Source organism: Monodelphis domestica, chromosome 2 (genome assembly GCF_027887165.1).
Source record: "Monodelphis domestica isolate mMonDom1 chromosome 2, mMonDom1.pri, whole genome shotgun sequence".
Lineage (NCBI taxonomy): Eukaryota > Metazoa > Chordata > Mammalia > Didelphimorphia > Didelphidae > Monodelphis > Monodelphis domestica.
In genome coordinates this window covers 512,917,601-512,941,243 of record NC_077228.1, presented here as the reverse complement: position 1 = coordinate 512,941,243, position 23,643 = coordinate 512,917,601, and the positions used below count along the sequence as shown (strand labels likewise).

At 43.7% G+C, this 23,643-nt stretch overlaps 1 protein-coding gene across 1 annotated transcript in view; it reads right to left on the bottom strand.

Moving 5' to 3' along the window:
- The window catches only part of SLC47A2 (solute carrier family 47 member 2), a 34,343-nt gene extending 11,564 nt beyond the window's left edge, over positions 1 to 22,779 (bottom strand). The window contains 10 exon segments of the mRNA XM_001372729.5: positions 901 to 968; positions 1,548 to 1,661; positions 3,336 to 3,433; positions 5,177 to 5,274; positions 6,229 to 6,273; positions 8,682 to 8,724; positions 14,845 to 14,993; positions 17,081 to 17,149; positions 20,297 to 20,398; positions 22,486 to 22,779. Coding sequence (XP_001372766.3) covers positions 901 to 968; positions 1,548 to 1,661; positions 3,336 to 3,433; positions 5,177 to 5,274; positions 6,229 to 6,273; positions 8,682 to 8,724; positions 14,845 to 14,993; positions 17,081 to 17,149; positions 20,297 to 20,398; positions 22,486 to 22,635 — 936 coding nt within the window. The 5' untranslated portion in view covers positions 22,636 to 22,779.
- Between the last annotated feature and the right edge of the window lie 864 nt (positions 22,780 to 23,643).

The window sequence follows — 23,643 nt, the reverse complement described above, 5'->3', positions numbered from 1 at the left end:
ACACAGCCAGCTTTAAGGATGGGGATTGATGTGAACTTAGAAAAGTCCCCTATTAGAAGTCTCCAAGGATCTGTCCATGGTCATTACTGCTCTTTTGCCTTGGTAATGATTCTGAGATGGAAGGTAAAGGAGAGAGACAAAGACAGAGAGACAAAGACAGAGACAGAGACAGAGGCAGGTAGAGGGGGGAGGGACAGAGACGGAGGGAGGGAAAAATGAAATAAGGGAGAGAGGGAGGAAGGGAGAGAGGAAAGAAGGGAGGGAGGGAGAAAGGGAGGGAGGGAGGAAGGAAGGAAGGCAGGAAGGAAGGAAGGAAGGAAGGAAGGAAGGAAGGAAGGAAGGAAGGAAGGAAGGAAGGAAGGAAGGAAGGAAGGAAGGAAGGAAGGAAGGAAGGAAGGAAGGAAGGAAGAGAGAAAGAGAGAGAGAGAGAGAGAAAGAGAGAGAGAGAGAGAGAGAGAGAGAGAGAGAGAGAGAGAGAAAGAGAGAAAGAGAGAAAGAGAGAAAGAGAGAAAGAGAGAAAGAGAGAAAGAGAGAAAGAGAGAAAGAGAGAAAGAGAGAAAGAGAGAAAGAGAGAAAGAGAGAAAGAGAGAAAGAGAGAAAGAAAGAAAGAAAGAAAGAAAGAAAGAAAGAAAGAAAGAAAGAAAGAAAGAAAGAAAGAAAGAAAGAAAGAAAGAAAGAAAGAAAGAAAGAAAGAGTCTTAGCCCTTTTCTAGCCTTTATGGGTTTGGACTAGACAGTCTGTAAGAGTTTCTCAGCTCTAAGCCCTCTGGTCAAAGGTCTCCAAGGATAGTCAGTAGGAGCCAGACTAGGAAAGTTTATAAGAAAGAAGAGGGGAAAGTGGTTCTTTAGCTTTCTTGCCTCTTCCTTCTAGGACCAGAAGGGATGGGAGGTTTGCACTCACCATGTACGCAATAGTTGACACCTCATAAATTATGGACTGGGCAGACAGTTCCGCCACACTAAGCAAACCTAGGAGAAAGCAAAATGTTGAAGAACACAGATATAGTGTCAGCCTTCTTCCAGGATACAGACCAACCACCCCTAGGACATGGGGGCAAGAAAGAGAAAAAGGTGCTGAAACCTCAATTGGATAGAGCTCTGGGTCTGGAGTTAGGAAAACCTGAATTCAAATCCAGTCTCAGATGCTAGCTATGTAACCCTGGGCAAGTCACTTAACCCTGTGTGCCTCAGTTTCCTCATCTCTAAAATGAGCTGGAGAAGGAAATGGCAAACCACTCCAGTATCTTTGCCAAGAAAACCCCAAATAGGCTCAGGAAGAGTCAAATGTGACTGAAAAGGCACCAAACCACCACCAGATCTCTTCAGGTTTTGTGACCCTTCCCCAGGGGGCCCATTCCATTTATGGATGACTCTTGTTATGACTCTACCTCTCCCTAACTTTCATTCACTATTCCTGGTTCAGCCCTCTGGGGACAAGCAGAACAAAGTTAATTTATCTTCCATCTGAGAGCTCGGCAAACAGGGGGAAACAGCTCTGCTGTCTTCCCTCCAGCCCCTTCCACAGCTTTGTGAATGGCAGGGTCTCACCTATCAGGAAGCTTCCAATCTCATAGGCCCACCACTCGATACAGATCATAAGCATGCCCGGGATAGCCAGAGACAAGAAGGCTTGCCAGTCCTGTAGACACTGGAGGGACCAACCTGGAAGAAGAAAGGAGGGTGGCTGGAGTGATGTCAAGCAGCAGAGCCAAACTGCCTGTGGCTTTTCCTGGGGTCCCCTTCCCAGCCCCCTACCCCTAGCATGATCCAGAGGCTTCAATCCATTGGCCTGGAGCCGCTCAAAGTTGTACCTGAGGAGACCTAACCTAGGAGATCCTGGACAGTCTCAGCAAAGCTAGCCTTACATGGAAGGCGCCAAGATGAGACAATATGGCACAATGGAAAGCACTAGGGCCATTGAACCCAGAACTGGCCAAGGGGGGCCGGGGACCAGATTCAGGAGCTAGAACAAGTTCACTTGGTTCAATGGGGGCACCAAGATGATCATTTCCCATACCTGTGTGGTTGATACACAGGTCTTGGATGCTGAGGAGGCTAAAGAACTGAGAATTTAGAGCCTCAGTCACAGATTTAGAGTTGGAAGACTTTAGAGGTCAACAATGAGTCCTTATTGGACAGATGAGAAAACTGAGGCACAATGAGGCCAGATTAAGCCAGGACCAGACAAATGGTAGGTATTTGAGGTGGGATTTGAAACCGGGCCTTCCTTCAAGGTTATCGTTCATATCTTCCATGACTGTAAGCTCAGTACTAAAACTGCTGGGGAAGAGGCAAAGTGATCTGGGGCAGGGCAGGTGGGAGCTGGATGACAGCAACAAGAATCTGGACAGATAGCTCACTTGAGAAGAGTCAGCAAGGCAAGCATCTGGCCACCAGCCTCACCAGCCTCAGCCCTAGTCTTCTCCCCCAGAAATGGTGGGCAAAGGCGGACAGTAATGGCGGAGGGTCAAGCCTGAGTTTGCTACTGGAAGGCAGAGGCGACTAATGGCTACCGTCCATGGGACTGGTGAGCAGCTTCCCCAGAAGTTCCCCCATTGAATCCAGGCAGCTTGTGGGTCATCTTGAGCTATTCCTCTAGCCTGGCAGAAAAGCTCCTGGAAGAAGAGATCGCTGGGCCATAGACTCACTCAAGAGCTTTGGGGCCAGTGATGCTGGGGTGGGGAAAGACACAGGAAAGCAATGGAGCCCCCAAAGGGGACATTCTACCCCTTTAGATGCCGGTATCTGGGGCATAGGCTCCGCTTCCCCAGGCTATTTGCAGCTTCAGTAGGGGCTCATTCTCGCGGGGGTGCTGGGAGCCACTGTCTAATTTGGAGACTTGCTTCTTCCCCCCACCAGAGTTAGAAGACCCCAGTTTTGGGTCTCTTTTCTACCACTCAATTAGTCTGTGACCTCAGTCAAGCCATTTTTAACCTCTCAGGGTCTCAGGTTTCTCATCTGTAAAATGGGAAGGAGAGGAGAAGAGGTGATGGATCATCCCAATCGTGGCTCCCTCACTGTGCTTTTGTGGAGATTAATTGAGGTAGGAAAGTGTTGGACGAGCATCGGTCCACGGTAAAGAACTTTGGCTGTAGGCAGGGGATCTGGGTTCAATGTCCGTCTCTAGTGCTTTCTACCTCTGGGAAATGAAAGAGCTGGACCACTTGGCTTCCGAGATCCCGTCTAGCTCTAGACCTACGATCGTCGTATCCAGATACCCCTCCCCCATTTCTCTTGACTCGTGCCATGGAATTAATGAGTCCCTGGAAAGGGATGGGGATGAACAGACAGCACGACCCTTGGGCGGCTCTGACAGAAAGAGAACAAAGACTGTACCTTCCCATGTTTCCCGGTAGAGTTTCCTCGCCATGATATACAGGAAAAGGACAATGGGCTGGATGAACTGGGAAATGGTGTTGGCCAAAGCAGAGCCCCTGGGAAAGAAGGAAAAGGAGAGGAAGGTCTGGGGGGAGACTTCCTTGGAACCTTCGTCCTTGCCCTCCATCCCCATTCAGCATCTACCTTCCCACTGAGCCAGACGCTGAAATCAACTGTGATAATAATAGTAGTCGTCAGAGTAAGAAATGTTTATAGAGGCTTCCCCCAAGGCAGTCCCTTTCTCTCCAGGGGGAGGGACTGCTATTGGGCTTGTACCCAAGCAATACCACAAGGGTGGCCACCCTAGAACTGCCCCCAGGAGGGAAGAAGGAGACCCCTTAGATTAGGGGCATCCCCCCAACATGGACAGCTCCTGAGGTGTGAGCCTGACGTTAGGCAATATGGCGCAGTGGATAGAAGTTGCCATTTGTAGTCAGGAGACCTGAGTTCAAATTCCTCTGTTCTTTCATCACTGTGACCTTGGGCATTGGCCCCGAGTTTCTTTTTCAGGAAGTTGAACAAAATGATCTTGGAGTCTTAGGAGCTTAGGACCATAGATTTAGAGCCAGAACAATCCTCAGGCATCACTGAGTTCAATCAATCCATTTCACAGATGAGAGAGCTTGGCCAAGAGAAGGAAATGGAAGGGACGCGGGTCTTATTGGATTAAGTGCCTCAAACAAAATTCAAGTTCAGAAATTCCTAACTCCAAGCTCACAGGTTTATCTACCAGGCCACCTAGTCAGAGGACCCCAGTCCAAATTGTACTCCTGTTGTTTGTTGCCTTGTGACTCCAAGCAAACCACTCTCTGGGTCTCAGTTTACTCATCTGTAAAATGAAGGAGTTGGTGGAACCAAAGGTCCTTTTGGCCCCTTTTCAGCTCTAACTCTATGATATCTGAGTTCCTTTCCATCTCCCAATCTTTTAAAAAAACTTTTACTTTCTGTGTTGGAATCAATATTGTGTTTTGGTTCCAAGGCAGAAGAGTGGTAACGGCTCAGCAATGAGGTAAAGTGACTTGCCCAGGGTCACACAGCTAGGAAGTGTCTGAGGCCAGATTGGAACTCAGGATATCCCATCTCCAAGCCTGGTTCTCTATCCACTGAGCCACCTAGCTCTAAGTCTTGTGATTCTATGATCTCCTCCTATTACTCTGTCTAATGTACTCACCTTCCTTCCCCCTTCTCTGCCTCCCTCTGAAATGCCCTTCTCCCCACTCGTTGGGTCAGTGAACCCACCCCCTAAGCAGGTCTATCTGGGGTCACCACATTTGAAAGGTGGGCAAGAAAGAAAGAAACCAGCCTGCTGCTCTGACATACGCCCAGAACAGGAGTTAGGGCACTCTTTATACCTCAATTTATGCCACATTTGCAATGATGTCTCCATCTCTTCCTGCCCTTTCTGCCCCAGAGGAAGCTTTTTTTCCTTTCTTTCTCCTTCTTTAATTTTCTTCTGCCCTTTACCCATCGACATCCAACTGGAAGTCATTCCTTTCATCCCTATTCCCATAGACCTGAGTTCAAATCCTATTGCAGATATTAGCTGTATGACCTTGAGGAAGTCATTTATCTGCCTCAGTTTACTCATCTGTAAATCAACCATTTATTAAACACCTCCTATGTGTCAGGTGTGCTAAATGGTTGTGCTAAATAGCTAAAATGTTGTGCTAAATCACCTTCCCCCCAGGATGAGGCTTAAACAAGGCAATATTAGTTAAGTGCTCTAGAAATGCTAGCTGGTATTATTGTTGTGTTATTGTCATTTCTTCCTGCCTTCTTAATGCCCAGTTGCTACTTACGGCACTCCCAGATCCAAAATGGAGACAAAGATATAGTTAGCCAACACATTGATGCCATTTGCCAGGATACTGCTGAGAACTTGAGGCCAGACAATGCCCTGAAATACAGGAAAACAGGAACCTAGCCACAGAACACTCAGACTCCCAGCTCTTCTTCGAGTCTCTGTTGGCATGCTTTGGTGGCTAGATCCTCTGCAGCTGTGTGTTCACCTACGGGTGTATAACTGGAGGAAAAGGAGCTCTTGTGTCTGTGTGGTTTCAAGCCTGGCCATGAGGCTGTCCAGGAGGGGGTGTCTCACGGATCTGTCCAAGGTAGGACAATGGAGCCATGAGGGGCCATTGAATGAGTCTCCTGATGTCAGAATAAGCTTTGGGTGTCTCTGTGTGTTTGTGAATGGCACTTTGTGTCTTTGGACGTCACCTTGTGAGTGTCACTTAATAAAGGAGGCAGAAATGATGGAGGGAACAAATTTGGGGATGGCAAGACGTCCTGGCTTCGGTCACCAGCTCTTTGACTGACTGTGTGACCCTTAGAGAGTCACTTCCTTTTCTGGTTCTCCATTCCAATGTCTTGTAAAACAAGGGGGGCTGACTCATAGAGCTGAGATGCTATGGCTAGGGACCCTGGTGTGCCCGCCCCAACCCAGAGTACCAGACAAGGAGCCATGACCAGCTGAGTAACCAGCCACCCTTGGCCCTCGCGCCCTTCTTACCAGCTGGGAGGGTGAGTGCCCCAGGGGGAGAGGGAGCAGAAAGCGGGCACGTGCCTTAAGTTAGGGGGCGGGGGGGGTTTCCAATGGGCCAAGGGGTGGCCATTATTTAGCCAGCCTGATGCTTTTTAGTCATGGCAACTCTTCTGTCTGTGTTTCACTGAAAAGGTTAATATCATTAAGAGGCTCTAATTTCTTCCACAGCCCAACTTTCCCCATTCCTCCCAGCCCATGTGGACACATTTGAGGTTGGCCCCTTAAAAGCTCCAGCCCAGGAGAGGGCAGCAGCCAGTGGGTGTCAATAAGGAGGGCAGCCCTAGAGCGGGGAGGAGTGCCACGTACCTGATTGTGTAGGTACTTCACCTCTAAGCAATAAAGGAAAATCATCTGCGGGGAAATAGACACATAAACATTAGGACTGAGCTAGGATGGCCAAACTTCCTGAAGGAGTAAGCGTCCTCCTCCTCCTTCATCCCCACTACAGGTTGTTCTCCTCTGTATTCTAATCTCTGCCAAGTAGCACCCGCTGCCTCAAATCTCTCTCCACTCAGGGGGCAGCTAGCTAGGCAGCTCAGTGGATTGAGAGCCAGGCCTAGAGACAGGAGGTCCTGGGTTCAAATCTGGCCTCTGACACTTCCCAGCTGGGTGACCCTGGGCAAGTCACTTAACCCCCATTGCCTAGCCCTTAACATTCTTTTGCCTTGGAATCAATACACCATATTGATCCTGGGACAGAAGGTAAGGGTTTAAAAAAAGAAAAGAGAAAAACACAACATGGGGGCAGCTGAGTGGCTCAGTGGATGGAGAGCCAGGCCTGGATAAGAGAGATCCTGGGTTCAAATCTAGCCTCAGATACTTCCTAGCTGTGTGACCCTGGACAAGTCACTTAACCCCCATGACTTAGCCCTTGCCTCTCTTCTGCCTTGGAATCAATATTTAGTATCAATTCTCAAACAGAAGATGAGGGTTTTTTAAATGATTTGCATGTCTGCAGTGAAGTAGGGGGTTAAAAAAATACAAATAATTAAAAAAAAAAAGACAAAGACCAAAAAAATCCTGAAAGCAAAGTGCTATATGAACTGCCTATGCATTTGAGAGCCAATCGCCCCCTGGTGGACAAAGGGGGATAGTACAGCAGGGGTTCTCAAAGTGTGGTCTCTGGATCCCTGGAGGTAGCCGAGTCCTCAATTTCAAGGAGTCTTTGAGCTCAAAAAGCAAATCAGAGAATCTGGTTATCACTTATTAAACCTGACATTAAAGAGATTTGTAAAATAAGGAAAAACAATGCTGATCTCATGAATTTTTCGTTTTGAAAAATATTTTCCATTATTATTTTAAATGAATTCATAAATAAATTTTATCAGTTTTCATTTCTAATACAGTAAATGAGAAGAGTGAGGCAGTGAAAGTAGATAGGGTGCTGGGCTTAGAATCAGGAAGACCTAAGTTCAAAACCAGTTTCAGACACTTACTAGCTGTGTGACTTGGTCAAGTCACTTAACCACTTTTTGCCTCAGTTCCCTCATCTGTAAAATGAACTGGAGAAGGAAATGGCAAACTATTCCAGTATCTTTGCCAAGAAAACTCCAAATGGGGTTATAACTGAAGCAACTGAACTATAGCAAAAAAAAAAAAACCCAATATCCATGGCAACACACAAAAGCTGGTTGGGAGTCCTCTATAATTTTTCAAAGTGTAAAGGGCAAAATTCTAAAACCAAAAAAACTTGAGAACCTCTGGAGAGACTCATATGCATGCATCAGAGAGGAAAGGAGGCAGTTACTGGGTTAGTAGCACCAGAATTGTGTCACTAATGGGTTAACTCAACTTAGCTAGATAATGGATATTGAAACATCCTGGAATACCCCTTGTGGCTACATGTCAGCCTTTCAAGTACTTGACCTCTCTCTCAACACACATTAAGTCTTCTCTTATTCAGGTTAAAATGTGTCCAGTTCCTTCAACCAGTCCACATATAACATGGACCCCCAAATCCTTCACCAACCTGGCTGCCTTCCTCTCATCTCTCTCCAGCGTATCAGTGCCATTGTATTACCTGTTGACCTGCCTCTAGGATTAAGAGATGGCTGTGTCAATAGGGAGAATCTTGAGAGATTATCTAATGTTTTATTAGGTATATGATCCTGGCCATTAGCTTGAATAATCAAGGGTCAAGCTGGGCTCCGATCATTGAGAGGATTGTTGGTCTATTAACTTATTGGTTAAATGCTAGCTTAATCAATAAACCGATATTCTTAACCCACTCCCCAAAGAGTCAGACTACATTTATCTTAAATGGAAGTCAAGTCTCTAAATCTCAAAGAAAAGTCTAGAGAAATCATTCAAGGTTGGATCCTATCAAGTTTGAATGTCTTGGAGAAGAGAACCACCAAATCGGCATTGACTCTTGGGCACAATTGCTGTAGGGGAACTCTGCCCAACTCCTCCAGTTGGAAGATGGTGGGAGATGGGCAGAGAGGGAAGTCAGATTACAGGAAGTTTCCTCATCTATAAAATGAGGGGGTCAGACTGGATGGTCTCTGAGCTCACCATCTAGGATCCTATGATGACCCTAGTCCTCAGTTTCCCCATCTATAAAATGAGGGGGTGGATCAGATGGCTTATGAGGTCCATTCCAGCTCCATATCTCAAGGGTTTTATGACTTAAAGTCATTTTAGGCTGAGATGGGTGAAAACAACCCAAGATCAACATAATGAAGTTTAAGCAACTCAAATTTGGGTGGTCTCTGTCCACTGTACCTGGACCATTGAAATGAGAATTATGGGAATCTTACCGGCAGAGCAGGAAGGAAGAGCATCACATATTCCTGGGTTATACTACAAAGAACAGAGAAATAAATGACATTTTAATGGAGTTCCAAAGTGACCAGCAGAGCCCTCTCCTTAGTTCCATTTTCCTAGCTATGGGGTTCTGTGCCTTGATCATTTAAACAATTAATGAATATGCATTTAGTAAGTGCCTACTGTATACCAGACACTGTGCAAGGCTCTGGTCATGTATATATAATACAAAGAATGAAACAATCTGTAGTCTTAAGCAGCTTACAGTCTAAAGGGAGAGACATCAAGAGCAAGGATAAATATATACAGCATAAATATAAAGAGAAGTCATGGTTATATCACTGTGGGAATATGAAGAAAGGACATAAACAGATCATTTTCTTTAAAAAAAGAAATTCATGTTATTAATATTCATTTGGAAAAATGTCTAACTTCATGAACAATCATAGGAGTTCAGTTCTAGAGATGAAAAGGATTTCATAAGACATCTAGTACAACCCTTTTACAGATGAGGAAACTGAGGTTGTGAAAGAGGAAGTACCTTGTCTGAAGCTTTATAGGTAGTAAACAAAAGAAGCAGGATTTGAACTCAGGTCCTCTGACTCAGAGGCAGTGCTTCCAAAAATGCAAATTGAAACAACATTTGAAGGGCAGCTAAGGTGGCTTAGTGGACAGAGAGCCGGGCCTGGAAATGGGAGGTTCCAGGTTGAAATTTGACCTCATAATTGCTGGCTATGTGACCCTGGACAAGTCACTTAACCCCAATTGCTAAACCCTTACTGCTCTTCTACCTTGGAACTGATACTTAATATTGATTCTATAATAGAAGGTAAGGATTTAAAAAAAAACACAAACAAACAAACATTGAGATACTGCTTCACACCTATCAAATTGGCAAAAATAATCAAAAGCAATGAAATTCAGTGTTGCCAGATTGTGGAGACACAGGTATATATTCATCACTGGTAGAATTGCAGGCAATTAGGTGGCACCATAGTATACAGAGAACTATGCCTGAAGTTGGAAAGACCTGAGTTCAAATCCTGCCTCAGGTACCTATTGGCTGTGTGACCTTGGACAAGTCACTTAACTTTTGTTTGCCTCAATTCCCTCATCTGTAAAATGAGCTGGAGAAGGAAATGACAAACCATTTATCTCTGCCAAGAGAAATGCCAAATGGGGTCACAAAGAGTCAAACACAACTGAACAACAACAACAACAATATTTTTTTGGACACGAATCTTGCAATATTTCACTAAACATTTCCAAACTAAACATATTTCTTGGCTCAATTGTTCCATTGTGGATCTCTAAAACAAAGCCCCCAGAGTGCTATCTATCCAAAGCTTTTCCTGGCACTGGATGGTACAATGGAAAGAGATGGGTACTTCACGCTCAGAGCAAGCCTCTAAGACTGTATGTGGTAGAGGAGGCGCCGATCTGCATCAGGAGAAGTTCCTGATGCCAGTACAATTATTGGTCCAGACCCTTTTGCTATATCTATATCTATATCTATATCTATATCTATATCTATATCTATATCTATATCTATATCTATATCTATATCTATATCTATATCTATATCTATATCTATATCTATATCTATATCTATATCTATGAAATATCCATTTCCCACATCTATTCCCATATATATGAAAACAAAAGTAGAAGCCACCTAAATGTTCAACAATGAATACATTGTGGTACTTTCATGTAATAGGATATTCTAATACAGTTAAAACTAAAAACTATAAGAATACAAAGAAAATCTAAAAAGATTTTTATGGAATGCTACAAAGCAAAACACATACACACACATAGGACCAAGCTAAGAATATTATTTATTATTATTATTAATTAGATTATACAAAGAATTTACAAAGAATTCTGATAGAATGAAGATGGGGGAAAGGCAGAAATAGGGTTATGATAGCTGATGCAATGAAATTAATTTATTGAAATATAAATGATCACCAAGCATTTTCATTGTGTGTATATGTACACATTTGCAAACATACATGGATTCATATGTGTATATATATGTAATATATAATATATACATATCCTTACCTTCTTCTTAGAGTCAATATTGCATATTGGTTCCAAGGCACAAGAGTGGTAGGGCTAGGCAATTGGGGTTAAGTGACTTACCCAGGATCACACAACATTATGTATTTTTAAGAGGGCAAAACAACCAATAAGGACTCACTACTTGGGTATACTACATCACATAAAGGCTGAATGAATGATGGAGGAACTTGGGATTTTGCTCTGTGTTAATGAAAAACCTTTAGCTAGCTACTGAGCTGAAATTATTTATCTACGCCTATACACATACACATACAGATTGCATACATGAAAGCTCTCGCTTACTCCTCCCTCTCTCTTTTTGCTTGTCTGTCTTTTTTCTGTCTCTGTATCTGTCTGTTTCCCCCTCCCCCCTCCTCTCTCTCTCCCTCCCTCCCCCCCTTTCTCTCCCTCTCTCTCTTTCTCTTTTTCTATGTCTCTCCCTTTCTCTCTCTGTCTGTCTGTCCTCTCTCCTTCTCTCTCTCTCTCTTTCTCTCTCTCTCTCTCTCCATCTCTCTCTTTCTCTTTTTCTATGTCTCTCCCTTTCTCTCTCTGTCTCTCTCTGTCTCTCTCTCTCTCCCTCTCTCTCTTTCTCTATGTCTCTCCCTTTCTCTCTCTGTCTGTCTGTCCTCTCTCTCCTTCTCTCTCTCTCCATCTCTCTCTTTCTCTTTTTCTATGTCTCTCCCTTTCTCTCTCTGTCTCTCTCTGTCTCTCTCTCTCTTTCTCTTTTTCTATGTCTCTCCCTTTCTCTCTCTGTCTGTCTGTCCTCTCTCTCCTTCTCTCTCTCTCTCCATCTCTCTCTTTCTCTTTTTCTATGTCTCTCCCTTTCTCTCTCTCTGTCTCTCTCTGTCTCTCTCTCTCTCCCTCTCTCTTTCTCTTTTTCTATGTCTCTCCCTTTCTCTCTCTGTCTGTCTGTCTGTCTGTCCTCTCTCTCCTTCTCTCTCTCTCTCTCCATCTCTCTCTTTCTCTTTTTCTATGTCTCTCCCTTTCTCTCTCTGTCTCTCTCTCTCTTTCTCTTTTTCTATGTCTCTCCCTTTCTCTCTCTATCTGTCTGTCCTCTCTCTCTCTCTCTCTCTCTCTCTCTCTCTCTCTCTCTCTCTCTCTCTCTCTCTCTCTCTCTCTCACACACACACACACACACACACACACACACACACAACCTCTGTCTTCCTCAGTTTCCTCAGTTATAAAATGAGGATAATACTTACCTCTCAGGATTGTTTGAGGATCAAATGAAATATTTACAAAGTGCTTTGCACACCTGGAGGCATTTAGTTAACTGAGTGATTCCTTGGTAATCTTTCCAGAGCCCAGTTAAGACATTTATCTCAGCTTTGAGCTATTTGCTGCCACCTGACACTACAATAATAATAACTATTATGTATATGTCTCCTATGTGCCAGGCACTGTGCTAAGAACTTTGCACATGTTATGTCATTTAATTCTCACAGCAGCCCTAGGAGGCTGGGGCTGTTATTCAAAGGCACCCAGTACTTGGTAGCCTGAGACTTCAGCAGTGCAAGATGTCCCAAAAGTCTTAGTGTGGTCTTAAATTTAATAGTTTAAATAGCCTGTCTATAATTTAGGGTTCTGAGATAAGGCCAACATGATGCTTGTAATTTATAAACAAAAGATAAATAATGCTATTAAAGTCCATTAACAAAGCAAGAGTAATACATACCAATTACATCAAATTTTTAAAGCATACTAATAAATGAATGTATATCAACACCCAAGATTTTATCTCTGAGAAACGAGTCTAGCCTGATTCTTTCTCCAAGTCATTTGTTATTATCTCTTTAGAACATAATTGTTGCTAGAGCTTAGCTGCGCACACAAATACTAGGTTGTTTCTTTCAAGTTAAAATTCCCATCAAGAGTTAGTCCTAGGGAGCACCTAGGTAGCTCAGTGGATTGAGAGCCAGGCCTAGAGATGGGGGATCCTGGGTTCAAATGTGATCTCAGCCACTTTCCAGCTGTGTGACCCTGGGCAAGTCACTTGACCCCCATTGCCTAGCCCTTACCACTCAGGGGCAGCTGGGTATCTCAGTGGGCTGAGTCAGACCTAGAGACGGGAGGTCCTAGGTTCAAATCTGGCCTCAGACACTTCCCAGCTGTGTGACCCTGGGCAAGTCACCTGACCCCCATTGCCTAGCACTTACCACTCTTCTGCCTTGGAGCCAATACACAGTATTGACTCCAAGACGGAAGGTAAGGGTTAAAAATTTTTAAAAAGAGTTAGTCCTGAAGGGGGCAGCTGGGTAGTTCGGTGGATTGAGAGCCAGGCCTAGAGATGGGAGGTCCTGGGTTCAAATTTGGCCTCAGACACTTCCCAGCTGTGTGACTCTGGGCAAGTCACTTAACCCCCATTGCCTAGCCCTTGCCACTCTTCTGCCTTGGGATGAATACACAGTATTGATTCCAAGACGGAAGGTAAGGGTTTAAAAAAAAGAGTTAGTCCTGAAGTCTAATCCGAATACCTACTGCCTAATGCCTCTTGTGTAGAGGCATTCTGTCCCTCTCAGAGAGTATCATTCTTTATTCTCTTGCTAAGATGGCATTCCATCTATCCATCCATCCATCCACCCATCCATCCATTCATTCATCCATCTGCCTATCCATTCACTCATCCATCCATCCATCCATCTATCTACCCATCCATCCATCCATCCACCCATCCATCCATTCATTCATCCATCTGCCTATCCATTCACTCATCCATCCATCCATCCATCCATCCATCCATCTATCTACCCATCCATTCATTCATTCATCCATCCATCCATCCATCTATCCATCCCTCCATCCATCCATTCCTTCTCATAACCTTCTTGAAGCTGACAAAAGAAAGCAATTTTGTAACATGAAAAAATTCCATAAAAGGTCATAGCTGCCTATATTCTTTTTACTTCCTCCATTCTTCAAGAATGCATGCTTTGGGTCTTCACTCAACCCATGTGCACCCCAGTTTCTCTAGCAACTAATTAAACAATAGCAAATATTGCTAAGGCTGAAAGAGTCATCCTGTTGTGACAAGCCTCACAATAATCCTCTCCAAAGTCAGGCTCCCAGAGTTAGAATTGGAAGGAACGTGACAGTTCATCTACTGTAGCCCTCCCACTTCATTCAAGAAGCAAGAAATCAAAATCCATAATAGTGAAAGAATTTGTCCCAAGGTTGCATGGGCAGTAAGTGGTAGTCAGAATTTAATGGTAGCTGAGTGGTACAGTGGATAGAACACTGGGCCTGGAGTCAGGAAGATTTGAATTCAAATCTAGCCTCAGACAGTTACTAGCTCTGTTACTGTGGGTGAGTCACTTTACCTCTGTCGGCTTCAGTTTCCTCATCTGTAAAATGAGGATATAATAAAACCTACCTCTCAGGATTATTGTCAGGATCAATAATTGTGATGTGCCAGGCATATAATAAGAGCTCTATAAATGTTAGTTATTCTTATTACTGTCCCACATGACATGGAACCAGTGGGTGCCATGATGCTAGGTTGACCCTTGGATAACAGACTTTGCTGTCCTTAATTACCCCTGCCATGGCTTTGTGTAATTATAAAATCTTGAACCCTTGGACTCCATGTCCAGAATTCTTTTCTTGTCACAAGAATCCTTTTCCCTTCATTCACCTTTGTATTTGTTACATGTGTGTATATAATTTTGTGGCTCCTCCCTCTCTTTCTTTTTCCTATGTGTGTGGTTGGGTGAGCTCTCTGTTTCTCTAGCCTTTTTTTTCCTTTTTGCATTAAGTTATTATTGAATAAATCTTATTAAATATAATACTTGGAGTATTTTGGATATTAATTTTTGATCTACATAGCTTACTCTTTGTAGGAATCGCCTTCAAGCAGCCAAGACCACTTCTGAGGGACTAGAAAACGCCAACAGGGGACTCTAGCACATGACACGTACACTATGTTCCACACATAGATGGATAACACTGAATACCATTTACAACAAAGACTTGTCAGTTTAAAAAAAAGATCAAGCACATTCTGTAAGGCTTGGGGCTTGGGTCTATGTTCTACCACATGCTATTTCCCAGGGGAACCTTCTGAGACCTTGAAGTCATGGGCCTCACCTAGACACATCAGGGTCTTGTCTGAGGAGCAAGAGGATCTGCTCAGTGTTAATGAAGAGGGCCCAGCAGGGAAAGCAGCACAGCAGCAGAATCAAGATTCCCCTCTGCAGGATGACCCCCACATACTTCTTGTTGGTGCTTCCATATGTCTGGAAAACAGTATTATATAACAAAGGGCAGGAAGACACGAGTTCAAATCCTGCCTCTGACATCCTACCCAAGTGACCTTGGTCAAGTAACTCATCTCTCTGGACCTTAGTTATCCCATCTGTAAAATGAAGGAGTGGCCCTCCAAGGTCTCTTCCCACTCTAAATCTGTGATCCTAAGGATTACATCAAACAGTTTCATGATAGTAAAAAAAGTCATGTGCTCAATTATTTTCTTCATGAAACTTTAATCCTTGTGTATCATTTCTCAGGTACATATGCATGGAAAACTAGAATTTATTTCCTTTCATATTTCATCTTAAATATGGGTCATGGGTTGGCCTTCCTTAAAGCTAAAGGGTACTGCTCTAGAAACACAATGATAAAATGGAAAATAGCTCCTGCCTTCAATGGCCCTACTTTCTACTAGCCTATGCTGATGGTTTTGTGGGCATTTAAGGGCTAATATATTATATCCTACTGATAAAGTAACCTATTTGGATGGAACTGGGAGTTCTTGAAACCATTATACCCTTTCCTAAAGAAGTAATTCAAATGGCAATTTCAGGGACCCAAGACAGGTTGCTGGAGAGGAGAACAGTCTAGGTGGCCATGTACAGTAAAGTATTTGTTTATGGGAGAGGCAATACTCAACAAAGTTGGGCCACAAGTTTAATCCCTCTTCATATAAAAGTCCCTTAAATACACATTTCAATCTACAATAGTAATAGAAAAAGATATTGCCTTTTAAGTCTTTTTCTATTACAAGTATAGCTTATTGTTATATTCTTGTATTCTTATAATACTGGATGTATCCGTATGTTGTTAGTTATCCATTGTTATTAACATTAATTATTCATCGTTAATCAATCTTTTACACCCAGAGGTGCCAAACATGCTGCCCAGACAACACTCTCCCTCTCCAATGAGGCCTGAACCAGATTAAAATGTAATTGGGAAATACTTAACCCAAAAACCCCCCAATAAAACAAAGATACTATTATTATATATAGTTTTCTAAGTCACAAAGGCAAGGGGTCCTTATATCCAGCCTGTTTCTTTCTGTTTGACATTATTGGTCTGCCTAACAATCCTTGTTAGTTCTTAAAGATAGCTTTTGGGGCAGCTGGGTGGCTCAATGGATAAAAGGCCAGACCCAGAGACTGGAGGTCCTGGGTTCAAATCTGACCTCAGATACTTCCTAACTGGGTGACTTTGGGCAACTCACTTAACCCCAATTGCTTAGCCCTTACTGCTCTTTTCTCTTAGAATTGATATTTATTTTTTATAAATTATTGTATTATAAAATTATAATATATGATATCACATTATATATACTTATCTATCATATTAATATTGCATATAATATATTAGATATAAATGTGATTTTATAATTTATAATACTATGATATGAAATAATACATTATTATAAATAATTGATATTGATAATCAATCTGTCTACGACAGAAGGCAAGGGCTTAAAAAAAAAGCTTTCATCCCCAGGCTCCCAAGTCTTCTTGCCTCCAGACTCAACATTCTCAATCTTGTCCCTTCCATGGCATGGTCTCTCATCTGTCTATCACCCTACTGAATGTTCTCCAGATTATCAAAGTCCTTCCTAAAGTGGGGTGCCCTATCTATGGTCTGAACAGGAAAGAAGATGGTTGAATGGTTACATCTTTTTTTATAGACCTGTGATATCACTGATTTAGGAGATTATCAGAGAAGAAATTAAGAACAGCATCTGTTCTGCAGCTCAGAGAACTGCCTGGAAGCCTAGAAGTCAGCGACTTCCCCAGAGGCTCAGAAGCAGGATGGATCTGAGATGGGACTTGGACCCTGGGCTACCTATCTCTGAGTTCAGCTTTTTACTCTCTGCCTCTGGACACTATGCCTTCGTTTCCCAGACACTCTGCCTCTCTCCAAGTAGCCGAAAGTAGCCTTCACTTGCCTAGATTTATGCAAAGGGTACCTAATGCTTCTAAACATTTAACTTGAGAGAGGAGAGCCCAGATGACTTCCCTGATATTTCCCTGGAACAAGGGAGATGGAGAATCCTCAGTGGCAGCTGAAGTGAACCAACTCCTACCTGAGACATCAGTGTGTCACACGCCGAGGCCATCCCATAACCAACCGAAACGCCACAGATATTGACAAACTAGGGCAAAAAAAAAAGCTCATCAGTCAATCAACACCCACTTATTAATCCCCTACAGAATGCCAAGCAATGGGAGAAAAAAAGAGAGAGCATCGCCTGACCTCAGGGAGTTTACATTCTAGCCAGGGAGACAAGTACATATATTGTTGATACATAAATCAGTCAAATCTGACTTCCTGACCCCAATCGGGGTTTTCTTGGCAAAAATACTGGTGGAGTTTGCCCTTTCCTTGACAGATGAGGACACTAAAGGAAACAGAATTAAATGATTTGCCCACAATGATACAGCTAAGATACAATTGTCATTTCCTTCTCCAGTTCATTTGACAGATGAGGAAATGGAGGCAAACTGGGTTAAATAACTTGTCCAGGGTCATACAGCTAAAATACAGGCATTGTTTCCTTCTCCAGCTCATTTGACAAATGAGGAAACTGAGGCAAGCAAGGTGAAGTGACTTGCCTAGGGTCACACAGCTAGGAAGTGTCTGAAGTCAGAATTGAATCCAAGAACTGACTCTAGGCCCAGCACTCTATTCACTACACCACCTAGCTGCCCTTATACACAAATAAATACAAAATAATCAACATGAGTTAATTAATCACCTACTCTATGTTAGGTACTGGGGAAGAAAAATAAAAAAGAGACCATTGCCTGTCCTCAAGGAGCTTATATTCTAACTACCCCCCACAAATAAATACAAGCTTTTCTCCAGGGTGAACAATATGTGTTTTCTTTCACAACATAACGAACATGGAAATAAATACTGTATGAGGACTCATGATCATATTACCTGACATATTGGGGAGGAAGAGAGGGTGGAATGGAAGGAAAGAACATGTATCAAAAAATGTCAGAAAATGAACATTAAAAATTGTACCAGGGCACAGTCAAGATGGTGGCTTAGAAGTAGCAGAAGCCAAAACCTCTCTGACTGTCCTTCCATGCCAATCTTTAAAAATATCTTCAAAAAAGACAGAAATCCAAACTCAAGAACAAGATGGAGCTACAGGACTCTCCTGCTGAATATGACTTGAAAGGTAGGCAGAGAATTGATCTCCATAATATAAGGAAGAGACCCAACACCCTTCTTCCACCTACTGCATGCACTGAGACCTGCAATAAAACTTGGACTGACTCTAGGATTCCAGGGTGAAGGCTGTAGCCATGGCAGGGTACCTCAGTACTACCATATGAAGCTCAGAATTCTTACTCTGGCTGGCAGGGAGGAATCGGGGAAACTGATTGAGCACCCTCAGCCTCTAAGGCAGCTGGTGAAGATTTAGCCTCAGGGCAGATTGGCTCAGCAGGTCAGCTCAACTGATCTAATCCAGTATACTAGCAGAGCAGGGAGAGAAAAACCTAAGATTCCCTTCAGGGAAGAATAGCTCAAACACCCAGGTCCAGTGAACAAACAGAGGAGCCAGTATACAGTCCATAAGGAGGGGGAAAAATATGAGTAAACAACAGAAGTAGAAAAAAGAAGTTACAATTGAAAGCTTCTATGGAGATAAAGAACAAAGAACAGGACCACCAGAGGAGGATAGGATCCAAGGAATATCAAGCAAAACCTCAAAAAATCCAGGAAACTGGACTCAGGCTCTGGAAGAGCTCAAAAAAGAATTAAAAAATCAAATAGGACAGATTGAAGAAAATTGGGAAAAGAAGGAAAACAGCTTAAAAAGCAAAATAGGTCATTAGGAAATGGAGGTAGATGAACTAAAATAAGAAAATGGTCTCTTAAAAGCCAGAATTGACCAATTGGAAAATGAGACCAAAAAAAAAAAAGATGAGAAGAATGACTTGAAAAGAAAAATGGATCAAAAGAAAAAGGAGGATCAAAAGGTCATGGAAGAAATTCAGACTTTAAAAATTGGAATTGGTCGTTAGAAGCTAATAATAATAGGAGAAAATATGAACCACCTCATCAAAAAAAAAACTGACCTGGGAAATATACCCAGGAGAGCCAATATAAGAATTATTGGACTACCCGAAAGTCAAGGCCAAAAAAAAAAACCTAGACATCACGCTACATAGGAAATTATCCAAGAACACTACCCTGAGATCCTTGAACAAGAGGATTAAATAGAGATGTAAAGAATGCACAGATCACCTCCTGCATTAAATCGACAAATGACAGCTCCCAGGAATGTTATACCCAAGTTCAAGAGCTCCCAGGTCAAGGAGAAAATACTACTTACAGCTAGAAAGAAACAATTTAGATATCATGGAGCCCCAGTCAGGATCACACAGGACCTGGAAGCCTCCACATTGAAGGACCAGAAGGCTTGGAATATGATATTCTGGAAGGCAAGGGAACTGGGTCTATAACTAAGAATCCACTACCCAGCAGAACTGTCTATATTCTTTCAGGGGAAAGTATGGTCATTTAATAAAAATTGTATCAGGGCAGCTAGGAGAGCCAGGTCTAGAGATGGGAGGAACTGGAGTCAAATTTGTCCTCAGACACTTCCTCATTGTATGAACCTGGGCAAGTCACTTACCCCCAATTACCTAGCCCTTACCACTTCCTTCCTTGGAGTCAATATTTATATTGATTGTAAGATGGAAGATAGTTGGGTTTTTTTAATTGTACTGACACGTAATCTGGAAATTTAAAAACAAACAATAATAAATTAATACAAGTCAATTGTGTGATAGAGGCATTAGCATCTGTGAAGATGGGGAAAAGTCTGATGGGGGAATTTTTTTTAATCCTTACCTTCTGCGTTAGAATTAATGCTGTGTATTAGTTCCAAGGCAGAAGAGTGGTAAGGGTTAGGCAATGGAGGTTAAGTGACTTGCCCAGGGTCACACAATTGGGAATTGTCTGATGCCACAGTTAAACTCAGGACCTCCCATCTCTAGACTAGGCCACTGGGCTGCCCCCTCATGAAGGAGTTTTCAAGTAAACTAGGAATTCTAAGATCCCCGGTCCTTAGTTATATGTAATAGATCTTCTCCTGCTAAGTAATAGCAGATATCTCTGGGGAAGCAGCCCTGAGGACTGGAAATGCCACTTGAGAGGTGTTCAGAAATGGGAGTATAGTAGAGAAGAATAGAGAAGGGAACAGAATTTGGGTCTTTCTCTAAGAAGGGATGGTTTTCCCCAACCCCCTTCCCCAAAGTGAATAGAGAAGAGAACTTACTGCCACTGCCAATGTCACCGCAGCCAACTCCAGCTTTCCCAGGTGCCCACAGAAGATGGTGCTTACCACGAAGATCATGAAAATCAATAGTTGGTATATGAACTAGAGGGAAGAGGATGAGCATTGGTTAAGCACCTACTGTGTGCCCAGCACTGTATGTTACAAATATTATCTTTTTTTGAAAAGAGGAACAAGGGGGCAGCTAGGTAACTAAGTGGATTGAAAGCCAGGCCCAGAGACAGGAGATCCTGGGTTCAAATCTGGCCTCAAACACTTCCCAGCTGTGTGACCCTGGGCAAGTCACTTAACCCTCATTGCCTAGTCCTTACACTCTTCTGCCTTGGAACTAATACACAGTATTGATTCCAAGACAGAAGGTAAGGGTTAAAAAAGAAAGAAAGAAAGAAAGAAAGAAAGAAAGAAAGAAAGAAAGAAAGAAAGAAAGAAAGAAAGAAAGAAAGAAAGAAAGAAAGAAAGAAAGAAAGAAAGAAAGAAAGAAAGAAAGAAAGAAAGAAAGAAAGAAAGAAAGAAAGAAAAGAAAAGAGGAACAAGTCAAGGGCTCCCAGAATCTTGGGGATGGGAAATCATTTGACTTGGAGCTAGATGGAGCCATAGAGTGCATTGAGTCCAACCCCCTCATTTTAAGGGGAAGAAAATGGAAGCCAAGGAAATGGAAGTCACTTGCCCAAAGTAATACAAGTTTAGCAGAGCCAGGATTTGACTTGAGATCTGATTCTCAGTGAGGCCCTCTTTCCACCACACTAACTGAGCATGATGGACTCTCCCAGAGTAACTCCTCTCTGGCTTCTACCAGCAGGTCTATGTTCATCTCAATTCAATTCAATGAACATGAATGGATTTTTTTTTTCAAGACTCTTCCTTTATGTCTTAGTATTCCTTCTAAAACAAAAGAGAGGTGACAGCTAGGCCTTCCTGTTCTTCTGCCTTGGTTCCAATACACAGTATTGATTCTAAGATGGAAGAAGGGGGGGGTTAAGAAAAAAAAAAGAAAAAAGAAAAATAGAACCTATTCTGTGCCAGGCACTGAGGATACAGAAATAAAATGAGACTCCGGGAAAAGTCTCCATGTGCAGTAAGAGGCCCTAGCTTCCCTCTCCTTGTTCTTGCAAAGTTTTCATTCTATTAAAGGGGAAAAAATCACTGACACAGAACAAATATCATCTGTGGGAAGCTGAGGAAAAAATCAGGAAAGGATGCAAGAGCATGGAAAACCAATGAAACCAAAAGAAAGCCCTCTGATGGTCGGTTCAATTTTTGTTTAGTCCTGTCTGCATTGGTGTAACCTTATTTGGGGGTTTCTTGTCAAAGATACTAGTGCTTTGCCATTTCCTTGTGGAGCTCATTTTACACATGGGGAAACTGAGACAAACAGGGTTAAATGACTTGTCCAGAGTCATACAGCTATTCCATGACTGAATTCACAAAGATGTGTCTTTCTGACTCCAGGTCTAGCACTCTCTCCACTGTGCCCCCTGGCTGGCCCTGAATGGCCACTCCTGGCTTGGAATTTCTCTAGTAACCATAATCATAGCCAGTACTTCCATAACCTACATTTAGGGATTATTCAGTGCTTCATAAATATTATCATAGTTGATCCTCACGGCACAGGTGGATGCTGTTGGAAACCCCATTTTACAAATGAAGAAACTAAGGTAGCCATGTGGCCTGATTTGCCCTGAGTCCCACGGCTTGGAAGAATCTGAGCTGGATTTGAACTTGAGACCGCCCCCCTGGGCGTCTTGCTCCCCCTGCCGGCATTTGGTGCCCCGGGAAGCCTCAGGTGAAGGAGACCTGCGGCTGCTCAGACTAGAAGAAATGGGAGAAAGATGACCCGGGGGCCTGGGGAGCCTTCTCGTTTCCCAAGGACACAGGCGGACTTGTCTAATCCCACTGGAGAAAGCAGTGGGGAGAGAGATCGCGTTTGGGGGGAAGCGTGACGGTGGGGTGACAGACCCCACCTCTGCCTTCCCTCCCCACCCCATTTAGGGGGAGCGTCTGGGGCGGGGTGCCAGCTTCTCCCCTTTGGGCATTTCCTATCCCAGAAGCTCAAAGTCCCGTCCAAGCCCCATTGCTCAGCTGGAACATTGAGGATCTGGATCAGATGAGCTCATTGCCGTGGTGCAGCGTCCCCCATTTGTATCTTCCCTCCTCCCCTGCCGTGCTCTTACCATGGGGCCAGCCAGAAAGAAGAGACTGTAGAGTTCTGCCAGAAAGCCTTCTGGGATGATCCTCCAGAGTCCCTTGCGGGAGGGTGCCTCCTGGTTCCTCTTGTCGTCTCCAGAAGGGCCCTCGGCGGTGATTCCCGGGACCTGCTCCATTCTGCCTCCAGGCTCGGATGGAAAATTGGCTCCAAACCAAACAAGAGCTGGCCTTGGACGGAGGCACAACCTGGGAGCTGCTGAAGAGACCCCGACCTTCTCTCCCTCTCCCTGGAGCCACCCGGGAATCGGAATCGCTGGGAGGCACCTAATTAATAAATAAAAGAGGGCAGCCGCCCAGGGGTGGGGTTGTGTGAGGAGGGCAGAGCCAAGGAGGAATTAGACAATGAAGGCCAAATGGCCAGACGAGACCCCTAGAAGGGGCGGACCGAGGCAAAGACCTCGCAACGCTCCTCCCTCTCCTTAGCGAAGGAAGCCGCAGAGCTCCCGGCCCCACATCACCTGGCCTTCAGTGGAAGGATGTCCACAGGCCCCTCCTGGCTCAGGCCAACTCTGGGACTCCAGTCTAGTACAGCCTGGCTGTTCTGGACTGTCCTAGAGGTGGACTCCCCAGCCCCATCCAAGACCCAGCAAAGGGTGGCTTCGAACAATCATCCCTAGACATCTGGAAGGAGTCCCAGAGGCCAACTTACCCACCCCTTCATTTTACAGACAAGGAAACTGAGGCCCAAAGAAATGAATTCACTTGCCAGGACCACATAGGCTAGAAGGAACAGAGGTGGGATGCTGAACCCAATTTCTTGACTCTATCTCCAGGGTTCTTCCCACTCTACCTACCTCCTGCCCAAAGATTCCTTCATGGTTCCACAGTCAAGGGTATGTCAGAAGCTAGAGCACCATTGGGATTTTAGGAGTCCCAAACAAATGGTGGGGGGGGGGGGGTGAGCCCCTATCTAAATAATTTAATTTTAAAGGGGACAGCTAGGTAGCTCAGTGATTAGAGTGGCAGGCCTGGGGTTGTGAAGAACCGGGTTCAAATCTAACCTCAGATACTTCCTAGCTGTGTGACCTGGAGCAAGTCGTTTAATCCCTTTTTCCTATCCCTTGCCCTTCTCTCTCAAGAGCTGTTACTAAGACAGAAAGTAAGGATTTTTTTAAAAATACATT